General features: G+C 55.7%; 1 protein-coding gene across 5 annotated transcripts in view; it reads left to right on the top strand.

Annotated features, from left to right (window-relative positions):
• GPRC5C (G protein-coupled receptor class C group 5 member C) overlaps positions 1 to 11,054 on the top strand; it is a 14,957-nt gene extending 3,903 nt beyond the window's left edge. For 2 of the 5 annotated variants that reach the window (XM_025047072.1, XM_025047070.1), the window contains exons 2-5: positions 2,537 to 3,619; positions 5,908 to 6,002; positions 8,157 to 8,306; positions 10,149 to 11,054. In XM_025047072.1, the coding sequence (XP_024902840.1) occupies positions 2,569 to 3,619; positions 5,908 to 6,002; positions 8,157 to 8,306; positions 10,149 to 10,181 (1,329 nt within the window). In that variant the 5' untranslated portion in view covers positions 2,537 to 2,568 and the 3' untranslated portion in view covers positions 10,182 to 11,054. Of the gene's footprint in view, positions 126 to 2,536; positions 3,620 to 5,907; positions 6,003 to 8,156; positions 8,746 to 10,148 lie in introns of those variants that run through there. The other 3 variants (XM_015589751.2, XM_006912257.3, XM_025047071.1) reach the window with 2 other exon arrangements.
• Positions 11,055 to 11,360: the final 306 nt, after the last annotated feature.

Below are 11,360 nucleotides of genomic sequence, written 5' to 3'. Positions count from 1 at the left end.
TTTCTAATCCGACAGCCAGCGACTCAGTTCATACTTGGCGAACTCAATGGAAAGTCCTCCATTCTTCTTCTCTGACCCCTTCACCTGGAAGAGCTTCCTCTGGATTCCCTTTCTTTCCCCCGGAGGTAAATTCTGATATGTGGCCTTTACCTTACTCTTGTGTAGTTTTCTTAGAGACTCAGCTTGTCCCTACTTGCTGTTAGCTGTTAACTACCGTCAAGTCAGGGACTGCGTTTGTTCCTCTGTATTTTCCCAAGCTCTGAGAACAACTGGGCCTTGTCCCGCTAGGTGCACGGTAAATATTTGCAGATTTGGAATAATCGCCTGTTCTACACCGGGGCCTGGAAGAGGGAGGTGGGATGAGAAGCATTTGAAGTTGTGCAGATCCCCAGAGGCTAAGTCTTGGGTGGCCGTTCCCAGCGTTCGTGGCACAGCTCCCAGTGTCAAGTTCTGACTGTTTTACTGTGAGCCAGAGACGCCCAAGATGGGGTTGAGCGCTTAGGATCCCGTGGCGTGTTGCGTGTGAATTACCTCCTGCAGCCCTTCACTCTTCCTCCTGATCCATTCATAAGCCCTTCCCAACCACCCCCCCTCTTTCCAGCACTTGTAAATACAGTGTGTGCTTTATAGATTTACGACTACGCGGGAGCCCCCCGCAAAAGCTTCTTGACATCATGGATATAGGGGAAACATACGCTTTTTGCCTTTGCGTTGGAAGTCGAGACAAATAGCTCCGTTACAGCGCCAGTTATTAGGGAAAAACAATGGCAAAATTCACATAAAGGTGTTAATTTATTAAGTGTTAAGGGGTGATTACCTCGTAAGTTGTATAATAATCACAGTTAGAGAATCACTGTGTCAAATACCGGAAACTAACACTATTCTGTGTCAAGTGTAATTGAAAAAATAATTTAGTGAAAAAAAGTTAATGGGAAAAACAAGCTTCATTGAAAGATGAGGAGGCAGCTGACAAGAAAGAGACACCTAACCTATTTTCGAGGGGCAGGTAAGATATCTTAAAGGACGCTGAAAATTGTTGACCTTTTCTAAGGTCAGTTTTATTATTAGTTTTATTTTCCCTCACTTAATAGCAGTGACCTTCCACTCATCCATTATGGAGAGACGATTTGTATCAGTTGAGATTTAGGATTTTTGTTTGCCTATTCGAAATTAAGTAACGCGGAAAGCGGAAAGCGGTAAGGGCATAACCTGCAAATCCCATCCCCCTGCCCCCACCTCCCCAAATGAAGAAGAGAGGTAGTAGGAAGGACTTGAATCATGCCATTCCCCTGCCAACCACTAGTGGTCACTGTCGGCCCAGGAAAGCTTGGTTGCCGTCTTTCTGGAGAGTTCCTGGGCCCAAGAGGTGAGAGGAAGAGGCTGGGTTATAACTCGTTATTTGAACATATGGGGTGCTTTAAATGTGAAGTACCTGCATTTCATAGAATTTTGGAATTTATAACTTGAATTTTAAAGCGTTTAAATTTTCTTCAAGTAAATGTAAAGCTTTTGATTGGAAAACTCACTGATTTGGTCTTTCTTATCTTAACTTGCCATATTCTACCTCTACTTCATGCAGGAAAAATCCAGTTGGTATGGAGAGCAGGGGTTCCGTTTCTTTCGGTAAAGCTTCTGTCCAGGACTGATTGAATGAGTAGATGGAGTAGTAAGTTAGCTTCCTGGTGTGAATAAAAGACGTCTTTCTCGCTTTCTAGCTACAGTCTTTAAAGTCTTCTATTACGGATTCATTCCTTTGGGTTTTGCATTGCCCTTGCCTGGTTCTTGCTTTTAAACTGCTAATGCCTCATAGGAGAATTTTTGCATTAAGTCATTCACTCTCTAGCGGGAAAATTATTTTATCCCGAGACTTTAGCACCTGAGCTAGACAACGAACTCTGGATTCTGAAGAGTGGGAAAACGCAGGGCAGGAAGGTGAATCGGTAGGGAGGAATCAGGGGACGGTGCTAGTAAATGCAGCTTTTCAACTGTCTTCGCTTTTTTCTGGCTGCAGGTTATGCCTGTCATGGTGCTTGTTAAATATTTGAACGAATGAATGAATGGTGGAATGAATGAACACGGCTGTTTCACTGTGGACTTGGGCATCCCAAGGACAGAGTTTAGGGACATGGTATCTGGCCTCTGGAACTCTGGAAGTCCCAGGGCAAGAGAGGAAGTGCTGAATGGGTGTCATGCTTAGGTTTGACTTGCTTATAAATTCCCTCACCCCACCCCTCCCCCTGGTTTGGGGAGTGTTCGAACCCAGGTTATGGTCGGTGGAGGGACCCGAACATTCAGTGACAGCTTCCTCTTCCGTGACTAGAAATAGAGATGAGAAATGGGCTTCATCTCATTTGCCTCTCTGGTCAGTCAATAAGCCTCCCTGGAGTTCTGTGTCAAGAAGCGTTCTAAAGTCCCGAGGGACAAGCTTATGGTCAACATGCAGTGTCTGCCCGGGTTCAGGATGGGGAAGCAGCACCTCGTATATCAGAGTCTGACTTTGGAGGACTGATTTTGCCTTTTCTCCCTCTGTCTTTAGGGGCCCAGTGGGAGCCTGGCCTGGGAGCCAGGATGGCCCTCCGCAAAGCCTTGCTGACATGCCTGGGACTGTCTCTCTTCCTGTTGCCAGGGGCCCAGGCCCAGAACCATGCCCCACCTGGCTGCAGCCCGGACCTCAACCCCCTGTACTACAACCTGTGTGACCGCTCTGGGGCTTGGGGCATCGTCTTGGAGGCACTGGCTGGAGCGGGTATCGTCACCACATTTGTCCTCACCATCATCCTTGTGGCCAGCCTGCCTTTTGTGCAGGACACCAAGAAACGGAGCCTCCTGGGGACCCAGGTGTTTTTCCTGCTGGGAACCCTGGGCCTCTTCTGCCTCGTGTTTGCCTGCGTGGTGAAGCCTGACTTCTCCACCTGTGCCTCTCGGCGGTTCCTCTTTGGGGTCCTGTTCGCCATCTGTTTTTCCTGCCTGGTGGCCCACGCCTTCGCCCTCAACTTCCTGGCCCGGAAGAACCACGGGCCCCGGGGCTGGGTGCTCTTCTTCATGGCTCTGCTGCTGACCCTGGTGGAGGTGATCATCAACACGGAGTGGCTGATCATCACGCTGGTCCGGGGAGGAGGCGAGGACAGCCCTCTGGGCAACAGCAGTGCCAGCAGGGTGGCCGCGTCCCCGTGCGCCATCGCCAACATGGACTTCGTCATGGCGCTCATCTACGTCATGCTGCTGCTGCTGGGCGCCTTCACGGGGGCCTGGCCCATCCTGTGTGGCCGCTTCAAGCGCTGGCGTAAACACGGGGTCTTTGTGCTGCTCACCACGACCACCTCCATCGCCATCTGGGTGGTGTGGATTGTCATGTACACCTACGGCAACCAGCAGCACAACAGCCCCACCTGGGACGACCCCACGCTGGCCATTGCCCTCGCCGCCAATGCCTGGGCCTTTGTCCTCTTCTATGTCATCCCTGAGGTATCCCAGGTGACCAAGGCCAGCCCGGAGCAAAGCTACCAGGGGGACCTGTACCCCACCCGAGGCGTGGGCTACGAGACCATCTTGAAAGAGCAGAAGGGCCAGAGCATGTTTGTGGAGAACAAGGCATTTTCCATGGACGAGCCAGCCTCAGGTCGGTGCCCCACCCCCCACGCCCCTTCTTTTATTCTGCATCGTATAATGTAGGACGGGGGGCTGGTCTCCAGCAAAATGGGCCGATCTGGAGATTTATCGACAGCGTTCTGCCTTAAAAGCCTCTCCATTCCATTTTTTTTTTTTTAAAGATGTTTTTCTCTACCCGTGTAATTCATGAATGCATTTCACTGTAACGTGTCAAACGTTACAGAGAAAACAAAATTTCTCCCGTTTCCCCGATTCTACCCCGTTTTTTCCTGTTCACCCCTAGAACTGGCCACTGTTGATTGCCATTTTACCTCTACGTGCCTCAGCGCCCTCATTTGTAAAATGGGGTAATAACAGATCCTGCTCCGTAGGGTTCAGGTGGAGATTAGTTAGTGCATGTGCCTGGCACTTGGAAGCTGCTCTGGAATTGTTAGCTATTCGCTGTGTGTGATACTGTTATTTTACTGTTATTATCATTATCTTTCCAGAACTCGTTTTTCTATTAACATACATGTCCATAGTTGTCTTTAAAAATCTTCTCAGTTAATTTTTTTTCCTTTTCAATGAAAGCACTCATGCCGTATACTGATCTAACAAGCAGCACCCACTATCCAGGTGGCTTGTCCTCAGGCCCCTGCCCCGGCTCTTTGTTAATGGGACAGGCTTTCTTGGCAGAGCCCAGCATTCAGGGGTCCGGCTAGGGGTGTCCTAAGGATGGAAGAAGAGGGAAGGTGAGCGAAGCCTTTGCAGGCTGTGCCAAGCCCCACTTGGGAGCAGCTTGGGAGACAGGGGTGGCTGTTCTTCTAGAGACTTGGCCAGACAAGCTCCCAGCTCCCAAAGGAAGGAGTATATCCTCGCATTTGCAACCTGTGAGGACCACTAGCATTTATTGAGCACCTGCTGTGTGCCAGGCACCGTGCCTTTCCTGATGTGTTCTGTTGCACGTGTCTCGTTCTTAGCAGGCTGGCTGCAGCCCCTCTACCTAAAATCCAGGGGTGCAGACTCAGAACGCTGCCCCTGACCCCAGACTGCTGATAGGGATGTTTGGGGGCCTAGGACTTTACCTGCTTGATGTCAGGTTCTAGCCCTGGGTCCTCTGCCAGAGGTCAGAGTTAGAGGCAAGGAACGTTCCAGAATCAGAGAACTATCTCCCTTTCTCTTGTACAAACTGGGATCCTCATCTCACCTTTGAGGAGAGCAGTGACCCTTGTCCTGCCAGGCACTGGGTCTTTGATCTGCTCCCCAGGGTGGCCTCTGGCTTGCACAGAGTGGGGCCAGTGGGTGGACGTGGAGAGAGCGGGGCTTGCGGACCGTGCTGGGAGGAGCTTAGCTGCCCCCACCGCTGCTGGTCCCCGTGCATGTTTGTCAGGGCCACACAGTTCCCAGCCTTTGTCCTCTCCAGGCAAACACTTCTGGGGCTGTGAGGGTTTTTTTTTTTTTCCCTTAAATTTTTTTTTTTTTTCCAAATGGAAAAATCAATCCTGTGAGCCCGGTACTTAGAAGAAGCCCGATATAGTTGTGGTCCCTCAAGCCGCGGGGCCATCATCAGCCTGCAGGAGACAGACATTGGATGCGCCTGCGCGCTCCACGCCCTGGGGCCGGTCAGCCGCTTTGCTCCCTCGCCCTAGGAGCACTGGGGAGCAGGGCGGGGGCGGGGCGGATGGGGGGACTGCATCGGGAAACCGACCCACTCAAGTTCCTGGAGCTGAAAATAGTTTTGGAGACTTGCCCGGGGACTGCGGGACAGGATGTGCGGTGGGTGCCCCTGGGAAGCTCGGGTTGTAGGTGCTGGGGAGTCAGCACCCAGCTGTGTCCCCAAAGTCGTGAAGAGTCTTGGGCTGTGGGGTCTCTGCTGTTTCACCCCAGCACTTGGCGGCTGGCCTGCAGTGCCAGAGACCAGAGCTGGATGCTGGACATCTTGGAAGGCGGCCAAAGGCCCATGTGCCCCTCGTGGCCTCTGGCCCTGGAGGGCGGATGAGGATGTGAAGCTTGCTGACAGGAGCGTTTTTCTGAGCTGGCTGGGGGGTGGGGTGGGGGGGGCAGTCTAGGCTGCAAGAAAGCCCGAGGCAAAGACAAGCAGTGTGGTGCCCCCCGTGCATCTGAGCAAAGGGGTGCTGGGTTCTGGAGGGGCCCCTACACCTACAGCCTTGCCCCCGAGCCAGCCACCCTTGGCCAGGCTCTCTCCCTGGGCGGCCTCAGCCCCTCTTGCTTCTCCCTGCTCCCTGGGGCGCCTCACTTGAGCTCTGGGAAAGGGAGCTGAGAGCCCAGCTCTCAAACTGTTCCTGTGTTTCCTTGCAGCCAAGAGGCCGGTGTCACCGTACAGTGGGTACAATGGGCAGCTGCTGACCAGTGTGTACCAGCCCACGGAGATGGCCCTGATGCACAAAGGCCCGGTACGTGGGGTCCTCGGGCCCCCATGACCCTGCTGGGGCCACAGAGCCCAGCCTCAGTGGACGGGTGGAGAGGGTGGCAGAGCCAGTGCTCGGTGAGGTGGAGGGGGTAGGCAGAAAGCAGGTGTCTCCACGTGGGGCATCAGCCTCGGGGAGCCCAGAGCCACCACTCCTGATGCCCTTTTCCGGGAGTTGATGTATCCAGTGCCTTTAGTTTTACTGCGGTGGGACCTGCCTGCCCCATGTGACACCATGGGGTGTCACACTGACTGGGCTGCATGCTGTGGTGAATGCAGAACGGGCCCTTTGAGTTGGTGGCAGCTGCCAGCTTCACTCAGCAGACTAGGAAGGGACAGAGGAGGGCCTCAGCCAGGTAGGTGTCATTCTTTGTGGCCAAGGGGGACAGAGGACCAAGTGCCAGGTCTGGGTAGGTATTTACTCTTCAGCCACAGCTGCCCTGACAGGGCCTCGGCTCCCTGCCCCTGCCAGCAGAGAGCGGCTCTGGACCTCGCATTTCCCCTGGGCTCTGGGAAACAGACGCTCCATTAACCAAGGGAGGGGGTGGGAACGGGAGGACGATAGGTTAGATTCACTCACTCCATATATGTCCCTCCCTCCTCCCGGGCTGGCAGGCTCTGGGGAGAGAGGTCTGTGACCTGCCTTGGCAGGATGCTGGGAACAGGATGCAGGGAGGTCAGCAGGGTGGCGTTCTCATCCCCCTCCTCCCGTGAGCCACTAGGGCAGCGTGAAGCCAATGTCTCTGAAACTTCCAACCTCAGCCCTTCAGGCACCCTGAACCTGAACTTGAACCTGAACCTGCACCTGCACCTGCTACTGGCTGGCTTGTCGCAGGGAGGCAGGAAGGGCAAAGGAGTCTTTGAAACATGAGCAGAGTCCACCAGTCCCCAGCCACCTAGAGTGCCCCACCCTTGCTACCTCTCACTCGCTGGGATGGGGGGCGGGGGACGCTGGATTAAGGGGTACGTTATCAGTGGTTCTCAAAACGCCATCCCTAGACCTTCAGCATTACCGTCACCTGGGGTCTTGCTAACAATCCAGATCGGTGGGGCCAGTGGCATGATGGAGCCTGTCATCAGCATCTCTTGAGTGACATCATCTTACTACTTAGAATCTGCCATGATGGGTGTAACCACCTGCAAAAACCCGCAAATGCCATAGATCGGGGCTCCCTCCCCACCCAAGTTGTTAAACATTTACCTGCCACCCACTGGGGGTGGGTACAGCTTAACAAATAGTCCCCGAGACTCATGCACGTCACCCAGGTTTGAGAATGCCTGGCTAGACGGTCCAGGAGCTGCAGGGGGAGGGGCAGTCAGTCGGAAACCCCCGGGTCTGTAGGACCAAAGGCGGCTTGGGGCCCTGGAGCTGCAGGGGTTGATGGCAGCTTTCCTCAGGATAAGGCAGGTGGGGCCAGGAGGTCACCTTCCCTCCAGGGTGGGAGCTGGGACGGGAGCCTCGGGACCTTCTGCACCCCAGGACCTTCTGCACTCTGCAGCCATGTCTCCCCCACACAAGAACGGGATTGCTGCAGCTCTAACCTGGTTCCAGGAAGGGAGTTTGGGTTTTAAGTCTCCAAAACTTATCCTCACACCCAGAACCATTTGGATTTTAAGTCACAAATTAGTCGGACCAGCCAGCCTCCAGAATGAGAAGTGTGGGCACGTCCAGGGCCTGAGAGGAGCGTGTCCTCGGCCAGGCACACAGGCAGCTACTGTGGGTCTTGTGGTGGCTAGGTGTCTTGGAGGAAGGGAGCTTGGGAGCTCGGGACAGATGACCGCTCAGTGTGGCTCCCCTTCCGTTGGACTCCGAGGTCTGAGGAGCGGGAGGGGGCTGGAGAAGAGGCTCCATCTCCAAAGGCCAGGCTCTGAGTGAAGCCCCAGGATTGGCCTCATTTGCATGCCCAGAGGTCTGGCCCTCTGCTGGGTGAGATAAGGGGCTTGAGATCAGAGGTCAGCCCCTCCATTTCCAAGGGTGGCTGTCATCCATCCCAGCCTGACACTGGGGCCTGGCTGGGGTGGGGGAGGTGTGGGAGGACGGGGAAGGGGGAGCTGGCAGGCACAGCCCTGCAGGAAGCAGTGTGTTTGTGCATCCGCCCTGGCGGAACCTGGCTGTGAGACCGCCTGTTCTTTCTTCCAGTCCGAAGGAGCTTACGACGTCATCCTCCCACGGGCCACCGCCAACAGCCAGGTGATGGGCAGTGCCAACTCGACCCTGCGGGCTGAAGACATATATGCAGCCCAGAGCCACCAGGCGCCCACACCGCCGAAAGATGACAAGAATTCTCAGGTCTTTAGAAACCCCTACGTGTGGGACTGAGTCAGCGCCAGGAGGCGGCGGGCAGATGTGAGGAGGGCCCTCGGGACCTGGCCTGGGCGACGGGCCGCTCCCGTCTCCCCTCGCTGGCTCAGAGCGGCGTGCACCTCGGCTGCGAAGCCTTCTCTGTCAGCCAGTGTTGGGGTGGGTGACCCGGCTGCCCCCATCCACTCCTCAGTGTTTGTGGAGTCGGGGGACCAACCCCGGCTTCATGCCAGAGTCGCCTGCAGTGGTCACGCTCCAGCCAAATAGTGTTCTCCTTGGGGTGGTGGCCTTGTCAGTGCCGACGTCCTCCGGAGTCTTTGGGGAGAGATTCCCGAAACCTCGAGGTATTTCGCAGGCGCTTTCTGTCTTGGGTCCTGCTCCTCCGTGAGGAACAAGGTGCCTAATAAACACGTTTCTGCTTTATTAACTTCCTCTGGGAATGTCGTTTCTGAGCCGGGCTCCTGGGTTCCGATGATCGGCTCCTCCTTGGCCTGTGGGTGGTCCCATCCCCCTCCTCCCTCCACATCCAGCTCACACGAAAGCTGCTGAGGATTTTCCTTCCGTGCAGCGCCGTGGCTGACGCTTTACCCAGTGACGGAGTCTTCGGCTGAGCCTCTGTGTCCTTGTCATGCGTGATCAGAATACACTTCTGAGCCGGCTTCTGCCTAGGGTCTAGTCCAGAGTCTGAGCTTGTCTGAAACCAGGCAGCTTTCCTCTGGGACCCCCTCCACCGGCCATCTGTGGGGACAGAGCAGGACAGGCAGGCCCGCCAGCTGGCAGTTCAGCGGAAGGCGAGTGTTAAGAGAAGCTGGGGTAACTTCAACCCTTCTCAGTGGGAAGCGTGGTTCAGGGCAGGGGTCCCCAAACCCCGGGGCCACGGACCAGTACCCGTCCATGGCCTGTTAGGAACCGAGCTGCCCAGGGGAGGTGAGTGGCGGGCCAGAGAGTGAAGCTTCATCTGTGTTCGCAGCCGCTCCCCAGCGCCAGCATCACCGCCTCAGCTCCGCCTCAGATCCTCAGGCATGAGATTCTCAAAGGAGCACCGGTCCCTGGTGCCACAAAGGTTGGGGACCACGGCTTTAGGGGACGAGGTGGCCGATCACTCTGCTGCTCTTAGATCACTTTATGACCCGGGTTTACACAGGCAGAAAGGATCAGGCCAGGTTCGGGTTGGTTTCACTCTTGGGCGGGGGTTAAAATGCCCCTTTGCTCAAGGTAAAGCCTTTCCACAATAGGTCATGGTCATCCTCCTGGCTGCCCCAAAGGGTGGACAGGACAGTATTCTCCTTCCCAGATTCCAGGATCTCACAACCATACCGTTTTTAGTGTTAGATGGGTCTTTGGGGAAAGTTAGGGGTGTAGCTTTGCCACCCCCTCTTCTGGGTCAGCAAACTGGCCCAGAGAGCCCACGGAGCTTTTAGAAGTGGCCACACCAAGACTGGCCGGGTTTTCTCGAGACCCTGATTGCCAGTGGCCCTGGGACAACCAGCGGGCCCCAGTGGCCTGGGCATGGACGAGCAGCAGTATCCTGACCCTTGGACACTGGCTCGAGGCTTCGTGACGGGGCTGCCAAGCCTGCCCCTCCCAAGCTTGGGAATACTTCTCCCCCGCTGGCCAGAAGCTATTTTCTGACACCGGTTGTAGGACAGAAATATTTCTGTTGGAAGGGAAAGGTTGCTGGGAGGAAAAAATCAAACTTGGCCCAGACTTTTCCTTCTGCGTCACAGTGTACCCCCCTGGGGGAATCCAACACTTGTTTTAGAATGAACTAGAACTTGGGCCCTGAGCGGTAGGGTCTTCTTTGACTCTTGTTCTTTCTGGTTACTTTAGGCTCAGTCCCCACAAAATAAAACGAGATGGTAGACACCCTGTTCCCGGGAAAGCATGTCGTCCTGATGTCCTCTGTGTCCGGGCTGGGCAGGCCCCAGCACCTTTCCCGTCCTTGTCACTGGAGTTGGGAGGGCCCGGAGGCCACCGACCTGGAGCAGTGGACCGAGTGGGGGGGTCCTATGAAACCCCGAAGTGCACGGCTGGGGCTCTAGGGCCCCCCCTTCCTGCCCTGTTCAGCCTGTCCTGGTCCCCAAGTGACTGAGGCTACAAGGAACTGTCTGCGTACCAGCCTGCCTCCGTCCCCCCCGTCACAGCCCCTGTGTCCTCATGCTGTGGCTTTCCAGATGGCCATCCTCAGACGCTTGTGTCGTCACCTCTGTTTGGTGTCCAGCATCAGCTCGCCCTGCTCTGCACCTACGTGAATCAAGGTGAATCTCCTCCAGGAGTCTGGAGCCATGCTGTGGCAGAAGGTGGCCCTTGCCTTTCTCCCCTGGGCCTTCTGCCACCACCTGGACTGTGGAAGGCCACTGAGCCGGGGCAGAGCTCACTGGAGGCCCCGACACACACCACTCCTCGGGGCCAGGATCTGAGTCCCTTTGCGCCATGACCCCATGCCTTCCCTACCTTCGATGAACTGGGTCCCATCAAGACCCACAGTGGGGCTTGGGGCTGCATCCTCAGGGACCAGTTGAGAGTCCGGGACCACGTGGACTGGGGTCTAGGCCTCTTCCAGGACTGTCCTGTGGGACTTAGGGAGGCCCCTTAGATAAGTGACATCCAGGACTGAGCATCGTGTCATTTCCGGATGGACAGATGGATAGGCTTCTACCTCACCTTGGGCATCTCGATGTGCTGGCACTGCTCTGCTCACCCAGGCCATGGTCCAAGAGGGTCTTGCCGGCACCAAGGACACGGGGGACATCCGCGGGACCTGCGTGTTGCCGGCACCAAGGACGGAGGTGCACAACTCCAGACTTGTGGGAACATCTGTAGATTTGTCTCCCTGGCTTTGTTCTGCCCACTGGTACCAGACAGAGCTGGCTCATCTGAGGCGGGGGCCTCCCCAGGTGTGACCCTGGAGCTCGGTTCTCAGCCCAGCATCACCGTCACCTCTGGGTGCCAAGGTGAGGGCGAGGACCAGGGCAGTGGAGGTGAGTTAGGTTATGCCCAGCCTCACCCTATAGTCCCACAGCTCCAATGCCACCCTTCTGC

This window comes from Pteropus alecto, unplaced genomic scaffold (genome assembly GCF_000325575.1).
Source record: "Pteropus alecto unplaced genomic scaffold, ASM32557v1 scaffold134, whole genome shotgun sequence".
Taxonomy (NCBI): domain Eukaryota; kingdom Metazoa; phylum Chordata; class Mammalia; order Chiroptera; family Pteropodidae; genus Pteropus; species Pteropus alecto.
This window is presented reverse-complemented; position numbering and strand designations above follow the sequence as displayed.